Source organism: Dipodomys merriami, unplaced genomic scaffold, assembly GCF_024711535.1.
Source record: "Dipodomys merriami isolate MVZ:Mamm:240054 unplaced genomic scaffold, mDipMer1.0.p SCAF_4, whole genome shotgun sequence".
In the NCBI taxonomy this organism is placed as follows: Eukaryota; Metazoa; Chordata; class Mammalia; order Rodentia; family Heteromyidae; genus Dipodomys; species Dipodomys merriami.
Genome location: NW_027205603.1, coordinates 70,595,871 through 70,613,422, shown reverse-complemented (window position 1 = coordinate 70,613,422; position 17,552 = coordinate 70,595,871). Strand labels below are relative to the sequence as shown.

Below are 17,552 nucleotides of genomic sequence, written 5' to 3'. Positions count from 1 at the left end.
CAAAAAAAGGTGAAAGAGGAGCTGAGCTCAAGTGAACACTAGCCTTGAACAAAATAGTTCAGGGACAGCATCCAAATCCTGAGTTCAAAAACCAAGACATACACACACACATTCTCTCTGTCTCTGTCTCTCTCTGTCTCTGTCTCTCTCTCTCTGTCTCTCTATCTCTTTGTCTCTGTCTGTCTCTGTCTCTGTCTCTGTCTCTGTCTGTCTGTCTCTCTCTCTCTCTCTCTCTCTCTCTCTCTCTCACACACACACACACACACACACAATTTAAAAAACAACAACTCTAAAGCAACCAAACCAAACCAGAGGAAAAAGGAAGCTGAAATGTAGTGTGTCTGTCTAATGAGCATCAGAATCTCAGTTCAAACCCCAGAAACACAAATGTATTTCAAAGACCACAATAAAATTATTACATTACACTGCCTTTATAAAAGCCAAGCCAAGATATAAACATCTTCACTTTCTCCTCCTAGAATCAAGAATACTGAAAACAACTGTTTTTCAAATAATAATGCATGCTAGTTTGAAGGCTAGTCTCTTAAAGCATGAATGAATAACCTAATTTCTATCTTGCAGATGTAGGAAAAGAGGAACAATACAAATACAATCATGTAATCACTTTTAAACAATGCAGATAATCAAATAATGACAAAAATGTGACTCACCACTATGGGTAAGAATGAGGCACTACTTTCTTAGTATTGAGAAGCCCTTAAAGTTGCTTTGAAAAAAAGAAAAAGTGATGTCTTCTGCACAGTAACTTCAAGGTTTAACAGTAAAGTCAAATCTTCCAATAGGTTCATTAATCCTGAATCTTATATGGCCTTGTTTCTCCATCAAGAGCTAGAACATTGTTTACAAAGGATATAGGAATGGAACTTATATAGTGGTGAGATAGAAACATTTTGGTGGCTCATGAGAGTATTGAGTTACCACTTCAAGAAAAAAAGGACTGAGAGACAATTAGATAGTGTTTGATAAAAAAATAATGTATCCGGAAAAACTGAATTAATCACCTGTTCAAAAATGTTTACCTAAGCACTAAAGGATTTAATTACTTCATTTTTTATTAAAACAACTAAAAAATAACTACGTAAACAAGTTAGTATTTATCTATAAAATATTATAAACAGAACTTTGCTAGGCTTATACATAAGAATACATCTGATTCTCCCTCAAATTTCAACAAATTTATTTTCTAATAAGACATCTTCTAGAAGTCAAATCTCGGTGAAAAATATCAAATTTATTTAATGAAACTTGGTCCATATGTAGTTTTATATGATTTTGCTCTGTGAATTAATTGTAGCTTTTAAGTTAAACATTAGATCATCTTCAGGTCCATTTGCAAACTTACAGTGTTAGTTGGATCTTCTTGTAAAATTCGATCATATAGCTGTATAGCATCATCATATCTATTTAAAAGAAAATAGAAACTTTAAGAATTATTACCTTAAAAATGTACCAATAAATAATAAATTCAAAGAAAATTATACTGGCAAGAATTTAAGTGCATTCATAATTACTATATATGTCTTCACACCTTCATTTAACAGTAAAAATCTAATATTTTAAAGAAAAAACATCACATATAAAATACGTTATAAAAAACCTACTTCAAAACATATTGATTCAATTTGGTCTAAATACAAAGATAAAAATTAGCAACCATGTTGGGGCTTCAGAACCAGATATAGCAGAAACATTAGCATTATTAGACTGGAACTATAAACACCTATACATGTTCATTGCCCTAAGGGGAAATTTGGACAGGATGCGGAAACAGTAATAAATAAGTCATAATATAAACAAATAGCCTGACAGATATCTATGTTTCTGATTACTAGAAAAGCTGAAGAATGTATTATTAGAAATGACAAAAAATACACTTAATATTCGACACAAAACTTGTGTTAGATCACGTTCTCACTACTTGTTATAAGTGACCTTTCACCTTACCAATACAAGCATAAATCTGGGGGTAAACTTTTCTTGTTTCCATGAATACCTCCCTCAGAATATGCATTCAACAGCCTCAATTTTTGCAGCCAGATTTCTAATAGTACTTCAAAATCAAGTTTTTTTCTACCTAAAACTATTTTCCTCATCATCGTTCACATTTATATATTTTTTTAAATTTTTTTGATTTGGTTGATTGCAACCAAGTATTCAAGACAGAAAAAAATTGACTTTGATATTTTCCCTTTATCACTAAAATATAACTGGTCGCCCATTTTCTGCCTCTTTCAATTTCTCTCACTCATCCTAATGTCTCTATACTTGTGCCATAGTTGACAACACTATTACAACAGTCTCAAAAATGATCTTCTTTCTGAGACTACTACATTGTTTTTATTAAGCAATCCAAATAGTACTCATTTCCCTAAAAACTGTAATGGTTTCTCCATAATTTCAGTTAAAATTCCTTAACAGAGCATATGAAGTCTACATCACTTGGTACTGCCTATGTCTCTAGTTCTAACCACAGCATAAAACTCCATCAGAACTTACATTCAGCTGTGATTAACTATTAATTTTTCTGTAGTTTCCTATAGCTGTTCTTCCGAAGTTATCATTGAAGAAACAGGAAGGGCTGGGATAATTAGGTTCCTACCTATGTTTCAACTAAAATAAGTAATTTTTTTCTCTCTTCTATTTCTAGGTAAAATGATACTTACAAGGTAGTGGTGCGTTTTTTGTTTTTTTTTTTAAGATGGTGTTTTTAAAAAGGTTGAAAAGTCCTGCGATAAAAAATAAAGATACTGTGCTGGACGCCGGTGGCTCACACCTGTAATCCTAGCTACCGAGGAGGCTGAGATCCAAGATAATGGTTCAAAGCCAGCCGGGCAAGGAAAGTCTGTGAGACTCTTATCTCCAATAAACCACTAGAAAACTGGAAGTGGGCTGTGGCTCGTGGGGTAGAGCGCTCACCTTGAGCTGAAGAACTTAGGGACAGCACCCAGGCCCAGAGTTCAAGCCCCACAACGGACCAAAAAAATAAAAAATAAAAAATAAAGATACCTTCTATATGCTTTAAACATGGGTAAATATCCGGGTGTCTGGTGGCTCACACCTGTAATCCTATACTCAGGAGGCTGAGATCTGAAGATAACAGTTCAAAGCTATTCTGGGCAGAAAAGTCCATGAGACTCTTCAATAAACCACCAGAAAACCAGAAGTGGCACTGTGGCTCAAGAGGTAGAGGCTCACCTTGAACTGAAGAGCGCAGGGATAGCACCCAGGCCTAGAGTTCAAGCTCCACAACCCAAAAAAATATATATTATGTGTATATGTATATATATATATATATATATATATATATATATTTGTATTTATATACTTATATATTATATAACATATATATGTATATATATATATATATATATATATATATATATATATATATATATATATATATATCTGTAAATCCTAGGGAATTGGCAATGCCCTTAGAGAAATAAAGCTAAAAAGCTGTTAAAAAAAAAAGTTAAATAATTTGTCAAGTCAAAACCTAGGAAGCTGTGTACAGTGGTACCTTCTTATAATCTTATCACTTAGGAAGCTAATGCAGGCTATAGCCTGTGCTATAATACTAAGACTCTGTCTCAAAAAACAAACAAACGAAAAAGAAATTCTAGAGCCTGGATCTAAAGCCAGTTTTTACTTTAAAACATGATCAAATTTGACTAGGTCAGAGGTGGCAAATGGACTTATATCTTATATTGACTCCTGATTTGTACTGAAAAACATTCTTTAATTAGTCTATAGCTCAGCAGTAAGGTATTTAGCAATTAATGATATGCCATGGGTTTAAGATAACTTAAATATAGGTTCCATATCTGACAGCTTGAAATGGAATCACATTGTTCACAAGATTTGGTTACCTTTCCATAGCTTCAAATCTCATGCCTGTTAATCGCTTGACTCTGTGACTACCAGGAAACTGTCTTCTTAACTCCTGAAGACAAAACTGAAAGTATAATTGGTTTAAAAAAAGAAAAAGAAAAAACTTAAAGAGCAATAATTATATTATGTATCCTAAATAGATTATGAAAAACACTCTTGCTTTAACTGCATCTCAAAGTTATCTGGTTAGTCACCCTTTTTGTTTTGTGTGTATGTTTTTTTGCTTTGTTCTTTGGGGTGCTAAGATTTCAACTCAGAGCCTTGTGCTAGGCAAGCACTATGTCTCTGACCTACAAACCCAACCCTCCACTTACAGTTAGTAGCAGCATGCAAAACTCATTACCACATATAACTCTTAACTGCTTACATATAATTTACAAAGGAAACTAAATATAAGACAATATAATCAGCTTAAATACCTACCAAAGCCAAATCATCACGACCATAGTCCAGGGCTGCAATCATTACCTGCTCATATATGATCCAAACTAAAGAGAAAAACAGAATACAAAAATATCCTAAACAGAAATTAATGAATCTGTCCTGTTTTTGATATTTTAGAGAACATTATTAAACACTGCTTTATTATTTCTGGAATTAAGGAGATGTATTCAGTACAATAAAATACTTAATGTCATATAAAATAAAAATCCCTACTTATTTAATACACTTAACTAGTCTAGAAGGTTCTGTATAAAATAAAAATATTTATAAAATATACTTTGGCTAGACATTTACCAGCCATGTGAGCTTTAAAGCAAAACTGTTTGACATCTTTATTACTACTAATTATAAGTCTTTCTCAAAGCACCATTAAATTTCCTGAAACAAAAGGTCACAGGTAAGAGTGATAATGGCCAGTAGAAAAAAATAATGAAGATAGGTTAAAAATAATAAAGAGCCATAAATAACACATGCCTGAATGCAATACATTAATCAAGGAACTTACTATCATCTCCAAGTTTAGAAGCATAATCATTAATTAGTTCTTCTCCAACTTCTACAATTTGTTCACTATTCCGTGAATTTTCCTCTCTCCATTTTCTCATCTTATCTCGCATTTCTGAAAAAAATATTTAAGATATTTATATGGATGTACATAAATGTACACACACGATAAATGTCCAAAACACTGACAAAATAAAATTCAGCTATTAAAGATAAACTCAAACTAATATGCAAACATATAATAGCTAAAGTTGATAAAATGGAAAACCAAGTACCAAGAGCAACATATCCCTTAGAAAACTAAAATAGCATCACAACTGATATTACAATTATCATTAAAACTAATAATGGTGGGAGCCTGTAGCTCATGCCTATAATCCTAGCTACTTAGGAGTCTGAGAGCTAAGGATTAGAGTTTAAAAGCAGCCTAGGAAACACATCTGAGACTCTTATCTCCAATTAACCTGCAAAAAACTGGAAGTGGAACTGTGGCTAAAGTGGTAAGAGAGCCAAATGAGCTAAAAAGGTAATGGATAGCACCCTACCTTGAGCTTATTCTATAATCCGTGTGTGTGTGTGTGTGTGTGTGTGTGTGTGTGTGTGTGTGTGTGTGTGTGTGTGTGTGTGTGTGTGTGTGTGTGTGTGTGTGTGTGTGTGTGCGCGTGCACGCACACACACAAAGGCATAGTTCTGTTACAACGTTCCCTTACTTCTTTAACTATAGGTCTTAATTTTTGGGGTAGTAGGTGGGAGTAGTCACAGACCAATTCCAGAGTCCGACAAAAGCTGGGGATTATTTTCCTAGGAAAATATATAAAATTAGGCTTATTCACTGACACATAAAATTTTTAATATAAAATTTTCACAATCAGAGTATCAGGCTCTCAGCAGTAATGAGGTATTTACCACAAACCACCTTAATTATAAAAGTGCTAAGCAAGGAAATAGCAGCAAAAAAAAATTGAATAAAGAAATCTTTTGATGTAAAATAGAGAATAACATGAAAAATGTGAGGTAGAGCTAAATGCATGCTGCCAAACAACAAACTCACAAAACTCTGAATATTATGAAGTAGTGGGGGATTCTAGAAGTTGTAAAGAGGGTATTGGTATGGTTTAAATGTACCATTAAATGTTTAACCATGTTAAAAGGTGATTAGGTCATGAGGCCCCTGTTGTAATGAATGAATCAATGCTTTATAGTAGGAGGAGGATATTTACTAAGGGAGGTTTAATTATCACAGGATTAGGTTCCTGATGCAAGCATGAATTCAGTCCCCTTCCAACTCTCCTGCACACATTCTTTTGTCCTATGACACAGCAAGGCAAACTTCACAAATACTACATTCAATCTTGGACTTCCCAGTCTGCAAAACCATAAGCCAAATAAATTATGCACATTCATATAATTCTAGCTATTCAGGAGGCTGAAACTGGAGGACAGTAGTTCAAAGCCAGACAAGTGAGAAAAATTTGATATAGAGTGAGATTCCATATCCAATTAACCTGCACAAAGTGGCTAAGTAAACATCAGGGCTAAGCTGAAGTTACAATACAAAGAAAGAAACAAAAGAAAACACAGTCTGGGGTACAACATAAGACTTACACAGATGGCTCACGTTCGAATCTCAGTTCCATCACTTTCTAGTAATGAGGTACTAGCTGGGTCACTTTGCACTTCAATGTTCTCATCTACAAATGATGATGTATCATCTGTTTTTTGTGAGAATACAAATTGGTAATGGCCTGATATATGTGCTCAAAAAAATGTTACTATTGCCGGCACTGGTGGTTCACACCTGTCATCCTAGCTACCCAGGAAGCTGAGATCTGAGGATCATGGTTCAAAGCCAGCCTGGGCAGTAAAGTCCGTAAGACTCTTATCTCCAATAAACCACCAGAAAACCAGAAGTGGCACTGTGGCTCAAGTGGTAGAGCACTCGCCTTGAGTTGAAGAGCTGAGGGACAGCACCCAGGCCCAGAGTTCAAGTCCCAAGACCAAAAAAAAAAAGTTACTATTAATATTTTCCCCTCTAGTCCTTCCCTGTTTTCATGCAAATAATTTAGGTTAATTCTATCTTGATTACTGAACCAACAGCAAGTACCATTAGTCTTGTTCTGATTCTACAATGTTGGTTTCGTTTGTCACACAGAATTTGGGTCACAGAATTTAAATATAGCTCAAGAAAGTACAACCCCAGGTTCAAATTCTACAGCCTCCTGTTTTATGGGCTTTATCAGAACCTATCTACCCTTATTCATTTTGGAGATGTCTATGGTTGTCTATGGCCCAAGCTGAAACAAACCATACAGCGCATAAAACTATTAATATTTACCATTTGGGGGCTGGGAATGTGGCTTAGTGGTAGAGTACTTGCCTTGCATGCATGAAGCCCTGGGTTCAATTCCTCAGTACCACATACACAGAAAAAGCCAGAATGTGGCTCAAGTGATAGAGTGCTAGCCTTGAGCAAAAGAAGCTCAGGGACAATGCCCAGGACCAGGACTGGCAGGAAAAAAAATACCATTTGGTACTTTACAAGGAAAAAAGTGCTGACAGAACACTAAATAGCAGAAAGAGCAAAGACTTATATTTAAAGGACTAGGATAAATTCCAACATTGCCACCAGTAGTCACCCATCAAAATGACCATCTGGGACCTGTTATTCAGCAGTACTAACACTTCAGCTGTAAAATACACAGAACAGAAGGCTTACAGGTCTCTAATACTTCTTTAAAGCAAAAGATAGACTTCTCACATGTTCTAAAGTAAAACAGCAGAGGGTTTTTTGTATTTTTAAGCTGATTTCAATTATTTTTGGGATGCACTCACCAATTCCTCATAGTCTACTATTGTCTTTCATCCAATTTCACACATTTTCCTCATCTGCTTAGCCCCTGTGTTTAGGATTCCTAATATTAGATAATTTATATATACAGCACCTCACAAAATGTAAGATGCTATAAAAAAATTAACTACTTTTACTTTAAGGAAAATAAGTTTCAGCCTCTAGCTAAATATAAAGATTTTTTGGCAATCCTTCCTCAAATATGTTTGTTTCATTTTGCCCTAAGTTCCCCCAAAATGCATAAGCCTCAAAAACAAAGTCATTCCATTTAATAAGGCAAAAGTAAGATCTTTATTGCTTGCTTATTCATTTTATTAACCACTGTATAAACCCTGTGAAATGATCTAAAACTTATCATTAAAAAAGTGGCTATGATTATTGTATTTTATTTCTTCCATGAGGAGTAGATATTAACTGTGGAAAGACAGTTGAGCTGTAAAAGATGGAAAAGCATGCCTGCTACTTGCTTTGCTGATTCCTATGGCCCACACTCCTTTCTCTACTAAATTCTGAAAGAAATATTTATTTTCATAACTGACATACCTTTTAAAAGAGGTACTTATGATACAATAAATTTTAAATTATTCATAATCCCACAAATTTGTCTAATCAAATTATGGAAGGATGGTGAAAATAGTCAATGTGAAAACAGCCCACTCAAGTTGAAAAAAAAGTTAACTTACAGTGAATTCCAGCAGAAATGTTTTCTCCAATACATGATAGAACACAGTAATGTAATAGGAAATCAATTTAGTTATTTCTTGCAGCATCTGGGTGGATTAAACACCATGAATAGAACAGAATGTATAACTCATACTTTTATAAAACTTTGGTTTCCATTTATACACACACTCAAGCATTTGTGTATATAGCTATATATGAATTATATGAATATGAGTTACTTTGTAAAAGTTATTTATTAGTATGAAGTTCAGAATGTAGAAAAGAGGATATATTTTTTGAAGCATAATTTGCAAGAACAGGTCTAATCATAAAAGCTGATCAGGAGTCATCTTATTGAGGAGGGAGATAAAATAGTGGCATGTACCATTCTAAAGAAGGCAAGAAGAATGATGTGGTAACAGTAGTAGTGCTGGAAGTAGTAGGTAGAGAAAGAAGAGGAGCTCAGTTTTAAGTTTTATTAATTTCACAAAATCTAGAAGATGTGACCTATATGAACTGAAAATATAAGATCTTCAGTTTAGAACGGAAATCTTAACATTTGTGCCAGGAAACTTAGGATTCTGTGTATCTTATTCAGCGTTGTATACTCAAGAAGTGGAACAATATCCAGGGCAACCACACTCCACTATTTTCAATTAGTATATTACCAAATAGGCTAATATTTAAACTTGAATGTGGATGATACTGCCTACAGAACAAAATCATTTCTTATATTTTTTAACTTGTAAGATCTTTACTCATCTTGTCCCAGAAATATACATGTGCACATATATGATCGGCCTTGTACACAACTTCATGGTGTTCATGAATTATTTAACACTTATGCATGCATCAATCAGGAATTTATTGATCCCAGGCTTAACAACTACTGATAATATTTTAAGAAAAGAGCTATGGCCAGGCTCTTGTTCCTGTAATCCCAACTACTGGGGTGGGGGCAGACTTTGGGAGGATTGAAGTTCAAACCCAGCCCAGGGAAAAAGTCAGCAAGTCTTGACTACAACCTACAACCAATAATCTGGGCATGATGGCATGGACCTGCCACCTTAGCTATATAGGGGTTTTAAACAAGAGGTTTTTCCCACATCAGACCAGTCAAAACCTCAAGATTCTATTAAAAAAACAACTAAAAGAAAAAGGTGTGGAGATAAGGAGCCTGCCTAGCAAGCACCATTAGTTCCTAAGGGCAAACCCAACACAAAGAGAATATGGAAGAATATTGTTAAGAAACAAAGGAGAGCTTTTCATAGAGGGTGTAGTCTACAATAACCAATGTAATACATGTACAATAATCAATGTAATACACGTACAAAACACAAACATTTTAACTGGCATCAGATTTTCTGACTTTAGAGAGGTAGGCCATGAAAACCACACTGTAGTTGCTTACGAGTGAATAATAGGAAAAAGGATAGTGACCATACATGACTAAAATTTTCTCAATCATTATTTTTTCAACAAATACTCATTTAGTGCCTATTATATGACAGGCATTGTGCTAGAAATCTTACTCAATCTTAACTAAACACATATCTCAAGAAACTTGACAAATTTGATTATTAGTATAAATTCTCTTTCCCACCTCCAAATGAATAAATAAATCCTCTACATAATAAGATGCTTTCAACTGGTTAATAAGTCATATACTCTATTTTTTTTAGATTTATAAATAGGTGTTTTATAAATAGATGATGAATTTTCCTTTCTAAAGAATTGGATGCTATTCAATGGAATTCCATTGAATCACACAGCTCTGACACTGCCCCTTCCCAAACTAAACATTGAGTCCCTTGGTTGGCCTTCCATTTCTACTGTTGTTTTTTTTTTTCTTTTTGTCCCATCATGGGGCCTGAACTCTGGGCCTGGGCGCTGTCTCTCAGCTCTTCAGCTCAAGGCTAGCGCTCTACCACTTGAGCCAAAGCGCCACTTCTGGCTTTTTTCTTTTTGCTTATGTGCTGCTGAGGATGAGGAATTGAACCCAGGGCCTCATGCATGCAAGGCAAGAGCTCTACCACTGAGCCACCTTCCCAGCCCTAGCCTTCCATTTCTAAAATCCTGTTATTCTAAGTCTATAAATTACCTGTTAAGAATGTCTTTTCTTAACATTTTATTATGATAGGGCTTAGTTTTAGAAACACAACTGAGCAAACTTTACTCATTAGTTGAGTTCACTACGTTTACCTAACCTACTGCAGAAACTATTCCAACACTAGAAAAATGATTTATAATCTTTTTTCACCATTTGTTAGTGTTTATTATAACATTAACAACTCATTCAATAATCACGGAGATCCTCCCATAAGTCAAGTAGTAGTGATATGATAAAGAAAAAAAAAGGACCTTTCATTCTAGGAAATAGAATAAGGAAAGGAGTCATAGGGATGTGTGGTCAAGGAAGGACATCTGAAATATATGACCTTTTAGGATAATTCAGATGAATAAACAAGTTAATGGGGGAGGGTAAGGAGGCCAAAAGGGAAGACCACTTCCCTTTTGAGAAACAGGGTGTATTTAGCTCTAGGACAAAAACGGAGCATGACAATTTGAGATAAAGCTGAAGGTATCACATAGGAGGACATAATCATATTAATAACACAATCTCTTACCTAATATTTAACAGTTTACTGTTAAACTTGTGAGATAGTTTTTTGGTTTGGGTTTTGTTTTTCCCCCCCAACTCTAATTACACCACTTTTCTTTATAATGCCTACAGGATTAGGGCCAACCTACTTCATTAAATCACATCATTTGAAAAATAGGTAATCAGATATATCTATGAATTCTTCAATTTGCATACATTCTACAAAATCTAAAAAAAGCTATCCAGAACATATCACTTTTGAATTACCTACAATATTTCTTTATTTACAAAGAACAATTATGTATCTAACAATTGTCCAACTGATGGGATATACTCTGACACAGGTATTCTCAAACTATATATTAGGTTTTCTTCTCCATTGGCCTGTGAAGTCTTTGAGGGTAGAGACTCTGTCTTAACTTGATATGTACCCTTAACTTGAACATACTGAATATGTACACAATTAACTTGATATGTATGTGGCAAGTGGCTTATGCCTGTAATTCTAGCTACTCAGGAGGCTGAAAAATCTCCATTCAAAGGAAGTGTGGGTAGACAAATCCAAGAGATACTTATTTACAATTAATCTGCAGAAGGCCTGAAGTAGTAGTGTGGCCTACATAGTAGAGTTCCAGCTCTGAGCAAAAAAACCAAAAAAGAGCTGGAGGCCCTAAATTCTAACCGAAGTACATCAGGCATGCACATGTTCATAATTTAAAATATAATGGATTTTTCCCATATACAAGTAGAAGAAGTTCAGTGTGCTATAGGACACAATACCAGTATATTTTCAAACTCTGTTTAACTATAAGACTTTTTTCTTTCCCCCTATATATTCGCAATTTTATAATACTTGAGTTATTCACAACCAACAGCAAATATCTCATTTTGTTTGGCATTCATTGGACAAAATATACTGTATACTACTAAAAGGATAGCCAAAGTTTTCTGCGGGGGGGAGGGGGTGGTGGTGGTGGTGGTGGGGTGTGTGTGTGTGTGTGTGTGTGTGTATCCTGGCCATGGATTCAGGGCCTAGGCACTGGTTTTTGTTTTTATTTTTTTGGTGCCTATGGGAAGTGCTCTACCATTTGAACTGCAGCTAGCTCTGTTTCCAGCTTTTTTTGTAAGTGGTTAATTGGAGATGAGTCGCATACAGGATGGCCTTGAACGTCGATCCTCAGATCTCAAGCCTCGAGAGTAGCAAGGATTACAAGCACTGCACGCCACTAAAGTTTTTTTTGAGGGGGCGTGGGGAAGAAAGAAAAACATTTCTTATTGAACTGGTCCAAAGACTACATAAATCCATTCAAGTCAAGCAAGGATAGGGAGAGAAGGCCATCATCACCTGTGAGCTCCGGTCCCAGAGTTTGCCAGGTATGTTTCGCCTTCAGAAATTACTAGCAGAGTTAAACATAAAGCTGTGTTGCGACTACAAACGTACTTTCAGGGGATGTGGGGCAGGGAATTAAAAAGAACAGCCATCAGAAACCATCAGCTGAGCAGAGAACAAGACGCAAAGTGCGTGTAGAAGAATCAGAACTGGACCCATACCCACACACCCTCCCGGCAGAGAACGGTAACACTTCCAAAGACACCACAGGCCTCAGGCTCGGGGCTTCTGGGCTGCCAAAGCTCCAACCATCACCTCCTTACTCCTGCTCCGCGCCGCCTAGCAACCCCGGGGAGCGGGAGGGTGACAGCGCCTGCCCCACGCCCTCGGGCCTCGCACGTGGAGCTGCCCCGGGCTGTCGGGCGGGTGGGGAGATCTGTCAGTCTACCCACCGACAGGCAGGGGCGGCCGGGAGTGCCGCAGTCAGTGGCCGGGGCCAGGAAAGGGGTCAGCCGCCACCTCCCCCTCAGCCTGGCCGGTGCAGGGAGAGAGACCTCGGGTGGCGAGGGCAGACCGGGGAAACCCCGCTCCCCGAAGGACGTGGGGACTTCCGAACTATTTCTCATGGCTCTGGGTCTCTCTGCGCCCGCCCCGCTTCAAAAATTACCTTCCCAGGTGACATCGTAAAGCTCTGAGACCTTCGCCATCTTCCTAGAACCTAGAGGCAGGAAGGGTAAGGGAGGAGTTGAGGAGGGAGGGGGCGTGGAGGCGGGGGAATGTGCGGTCACGTGACCTGCGACCTGGCAGAGGCGGATTACGAAGTCCTTTCTTATTGGTTGAGAGAGCTGAGAGGGCGGTGTCTGTCACGCACGTGCACGCAGCTCCCGGGCGGGGCTTCGGGGGGAAGTGGGTGGAGCTAGCAGGACCGGGAGCGGCGCGCGTCCTAGGACGTCTCGGCGCGTCCGGGCTGCCGGCAGGGCGGCGCGGCCGGTGTGGGGTGAGGCCGCTGCTTGCTTTCTTTCTTTTTTCTCTTTTCCCCCAGACGGTGGGTTTGTAACAAATGCTGCTAGAGTGCTAGGGCCCCGCTTCATTTTCTTTCCTTCCTGCAAACGTGTTCATTCTCTCCACCTCTGTGTTCCGGGCGGCTTCGGCCGTTCGGCCTTTAGTACCTGACTTGCGCCCCGTTTCCGATCTCCCTGGTGGGACGGGACGCCAGGAGCCCGGAAGCCCGCGGAGGTTTCATCTCTCCTTGTGCGGCCCGGGTGCGCCGTCTTCCCGTGGCGGGGCCCGCGAGGCCCCCCGCCGGCCCCGCACCAAACCGCGGCCGGGAACTGGAAACTCCCGAAGGCCAGCCCAAGGGCGGGGGCCTAAACTTTGCCCCTCTTTTTATTCCTCTCTGGTGAGTCTTCCCGACCCCCGTGCGGAGGAGAAATGTCAGCCCTGCAAGCCCGGACTTTGAGGGTCGTCACCACGCATCCGGCATTTGAAGCATCCGAAAGAGCGGGTAGATAGCAGAGGGAGGATGGGCGAAAAGGCTGAAGTTCTTTCCAGAGTTGCTGTCATGAAGGATGAGCGAAGCAGCAGCAGTAAAGATTGTAAAAGAAAGTAATGTCTAATAAGCCCGATGCAAGTTTGTTTTTTAATCTGTTTCTAGAGTTACTGAGCTGTAATTGACAAAAAAAAATGTGTATATTGAAGGTATACAAAGCGATCATTTTAAATGATTGCCACAATCAAGCTAATTAACTCATCCCTCACTTCTAGTTGCCATCGAGGAAGGAGGGTAAAGACATTTATTACAGTGTTAAACTATGTTCTCCGTGTTCCTCACCAAATCCCTACATAAGATGTACACAGGTTTGTACCCTTTGACCAACATCTCTTTTCCAGCTCCTGGCAGCTACAGTTTTTGTTTTAAAAAGGGAAAGAAATTTAAAAACAAACAAAAGAAAAAAAAAACCTATGTCATCTGCCACAGAAGTTATGTGAGGACAGAAAAGACTACAGAATTTATAGACATGGGTTACAGTCTGAATGAGCCTTGTTCTCTCCAGACTAAACAGACTTAAAAAAAAAATTCATTCAAAAAGTTTAAAAAGCTCGACTCAGAAATTCATGTTCTGCTAATGTTTCAGTTTAAAACAATCTGGTGTCATAGAAGAAAAAGAATTCAGACTGCCACACCATCTAATAACTCAGGAGATTTGTTTGTATATTTTTGAAGCACCAGAGATGCTTGTATGTAAAATGCTAAGAACATCTGTATAAAAGAAAAAGCATGCCTTGAAAAGAACATGCCTTGACTTTTTAAAAATCAAGATTAAAGAGAGATTGAAGCTAAATCTCCCACATGGCACTGTCATATGAGATATCAGTTCTGTTATATCCTAAGCAGACCTGTGAGTTCACTCTGCCCCTAACCCAGTCTCACTTTGCTCTTCACCATCACAACTGATGAAATCCTCTAAATATACAATAATTTGTATTTCTCATGCTTATTCTAAGTCACAATCATTTCTTTCCTGAACATCTTCTAACTTACTTTGTTTCATTCTCACTATGTCAAATCTGTCTTAGATACAACAGCTGCAGAGGTCTTAAAAAAAATCACAGAACTGGGTGCTTGTGGCTCATACCTGTAAACTCTAGCTACTCAGGAGGCTGAGATCACAGTTGGAAGCCAGCCTGAGCAGGAAGGTTCATGAGACTCTTATCTCTATTTAACTATGGAAAAGTTGTAGATGAAGCTGTGGCTCAACTGTTGGAGCACTATCCTTGATAAAAGGTTTTAGGGACAGTGCTCAGATACTGAGTTCAAGCCCTAGGACCGACAACTGCCCCCTCAAAGAAAAAATATCGTAACTTCTTTGTTTAAAGTTCTCAATAAATGACTCCTCATGCCAATAAAAAGAATCTTCCAAAAGCTATACAATTGTTTGTAGGGCCTTTGTTAAGCTTATATGTATGGTTTTTTACACTAGACCCCAACTATTCTCTACCTACTTAAATATGCCAAGATAAAATATCTGTCTTGGATCTGACATTTGCCTAGCTCTTCCCTTTTCCTAGATAGTACCTTTCTGAGTTTCAGAGCCTTAAGTGAATAACTCTTTGTCATTCATATTTCAATTTAAAATATATCTACACATACAGAGTTCTTTCTTGACCATAAGAAAATTGTCCCTTGTTAATACCTATCATCATCACAACATTCACTATTTGATAGTTCTTAGTTGCTTACTTTCTGTTTTCTACTACTATATAATCTTGAGAGAATGGACTTCATCGTTTTACTTTGTCATTTACTTTATAACAGCCAGCCTCCCCCTCCTCCTCCCCAACTGGCAGATAGTAAATGTTTGTTGAATAAATGAATGAATGAATGAATGGAGTAAATCAAATAAAAGATGGGTTGAATTAGTATTATGGATAACATTTCATACTAGTAGACATGTGAACTCTATTGCTGGGTTAAGAATAAGATGTTTTTGTACTTGATACTTTCTTACAAGTTATAAATTTATTAAATATAGGGACTATGCCAATTCAGTTTTTTATTCCCTATCCCTTTACCATAGTGTATTGTATACAGTATGCACTAAATATTCACATTAAATTGTTAACTCCCAAAGTTTTGTTGAATTTTTTGAGAGAGCAAAAGTGACTTTTTAAAGTTTACAATAGATCTTAATGGTTGCAAACAATTAGAAAATAAGTATTTTTAATAACTAAATCTTGTATCTTTGAAGAAACAGGCTACATGATATTAAGTCAATGGAAGTCATCTTGAAAATTTTTAAACTGGAAAAGAGAGATTTCCTAATAAACAATGTCTTATTTAGGACTCTGAAATGAAATTATTTCCTCAAGTTCTTAGTACTAGAAGGTAACAGATAGATTAGTCATATAGAGATGATTTGTTAAATCAGGATGAAAGTTCATCAGTTGTAAATTATAAAGTTCATAGATTATGACAGAGATATAACATTGTTCACTGATAATAACATTTCATTTGTATAATGAAATTTGTCTTCATCAGGCACACTCGGAAAAAATGATATATGATAGACAAAAATCTATATTTTTTAGAGTTTTATGACACTTCTAACTACATCATTAGATAAAATTGTAACTACAGCAATATAGACATCAATATTACCTTCTGTGATGCTATCTTTATTGTGTTCTCAAAGATGTGCTTCCTACTCTCATTTGAAAGAGTCCTCATTCATTATGTTACATTTAGTTTCTCTGAGTGAAATCTGCCAAATGTTGGTGCTGAATATGAAGAAAATGTCCAGTCATATAAATATTAGACTATATTTGTGCTTACATTATGAGTAGAATGTGTCAGACACAGTGGAAGCTATTATTTAATGTTCTCAACACAATTCATAGACATTAATATGATTTGTTAATGTGGAGCTATATTATGATATTTTTTTCTTTCAGGATTATGTTTTTTTTTTTTTTTTTTTTTTTTTTTTTTTGGGGGTCCAGTCATGGGGCCTGAACTCTGGGCCTGGGCGCTGTCCCTCAGCTCTTCAGCTCAAGGCTAGCGCTCTACCACCTGAGCCACAGCGCCACTTCCGGCTTTTTTCTTATGTGGTGCTGAAGAATTGAACCCAGGGCCTCGAGCATGCAAGGCAAGCGCTCTACCACTGAGCCACCTTCCCAGCCCCCAGGATTATGTTTTAATATTACAACAATAATCAGAATGAATTAAGGTCACACATGAATAACTTTGAATAAGCCTACATTGTCTTTGAAATAGGACTAATTTTATTTATCAAGACAGATTGGCCAATACAATATTTTAAAAGTATATCTGTTTTATGGTTCACTTAATTCATTAATATCTTCAGACATTATGAAAGACTACAGAAGCATTTTAAATTTAATAAACTTTATGACTTTCACTAAATATGTTTAATAGGGCAGAGTATAATACTGTTTTAACTGATTTTGTAATATTCATCATTTTCATCAAATCATTTATTTATAATCTACTTTCTGCTTTGTTCTGTCTTAATCATAGTGAGTTAGAGTGTGTTATGTTATGTAGCACAGTTTATAGCCTCTATTTGCTATGAAAATTAGCCATCAAAGTAAATTGGTCTTACTACAATTCTCATATAAAAATTTACCATAGCTCTTAAATCATGTTCTTGTTTCTAATTGGCGGGTCATGACCATAATCCTTTTTGATTTAAGGAACATTTTTATTTAAAGAAAAAGTTTGCTATCAC

At 36.9% G+C, this 17,552-nt stretch overlaps 1 protein-coding gene across 2 annotated transcripts in view; it reads right to left on the bottom strand.

Annotated features, from left to right (window-relative positions):
• Positions 1 to 13,060, bottom strand: part of Emc2 (ER membrane protein complex subunit 2) — a 29,308-nt gene extending 16,248 nt beyond the window's left edge. The window contains exons 1-5 of one of the 2 annotated variants that reach the window (XM_069991260.1): positions 12,971 to 13,060; positions 4,862 to 4,975; positions 4,336 to 4,430; positions 3,891 to 3,976; positions 1,364 to 1,421 (exon numbers count right to left, since the gene is read on the bottom strand). In XM_069991260.1, the coding sequence (XP_069847361.1) occupies positions 1,364 to 1,421; positions 3,891 to 3,976; positions 4,336 to 4,430; positions 4,862 to 4,975; positions 12,971 to 13,010 (393 nt within the window). In that variant the 5' untranslated portion in view covers positions 13,011 to 13,060. The remainder of the gene's footprint in view (positions 1 to 1,363; positions 1,422 to 3,890; positions 3,977 to 4,335; positions 4,431 to 4,861; positions 4,976 to 12,970) is intronic. The other variant, XM_069991261.1, reaches the window with a different exon arrangement.
• Positions 13,061 to 17,552: the final 4,492 nt, after the last annotated feature.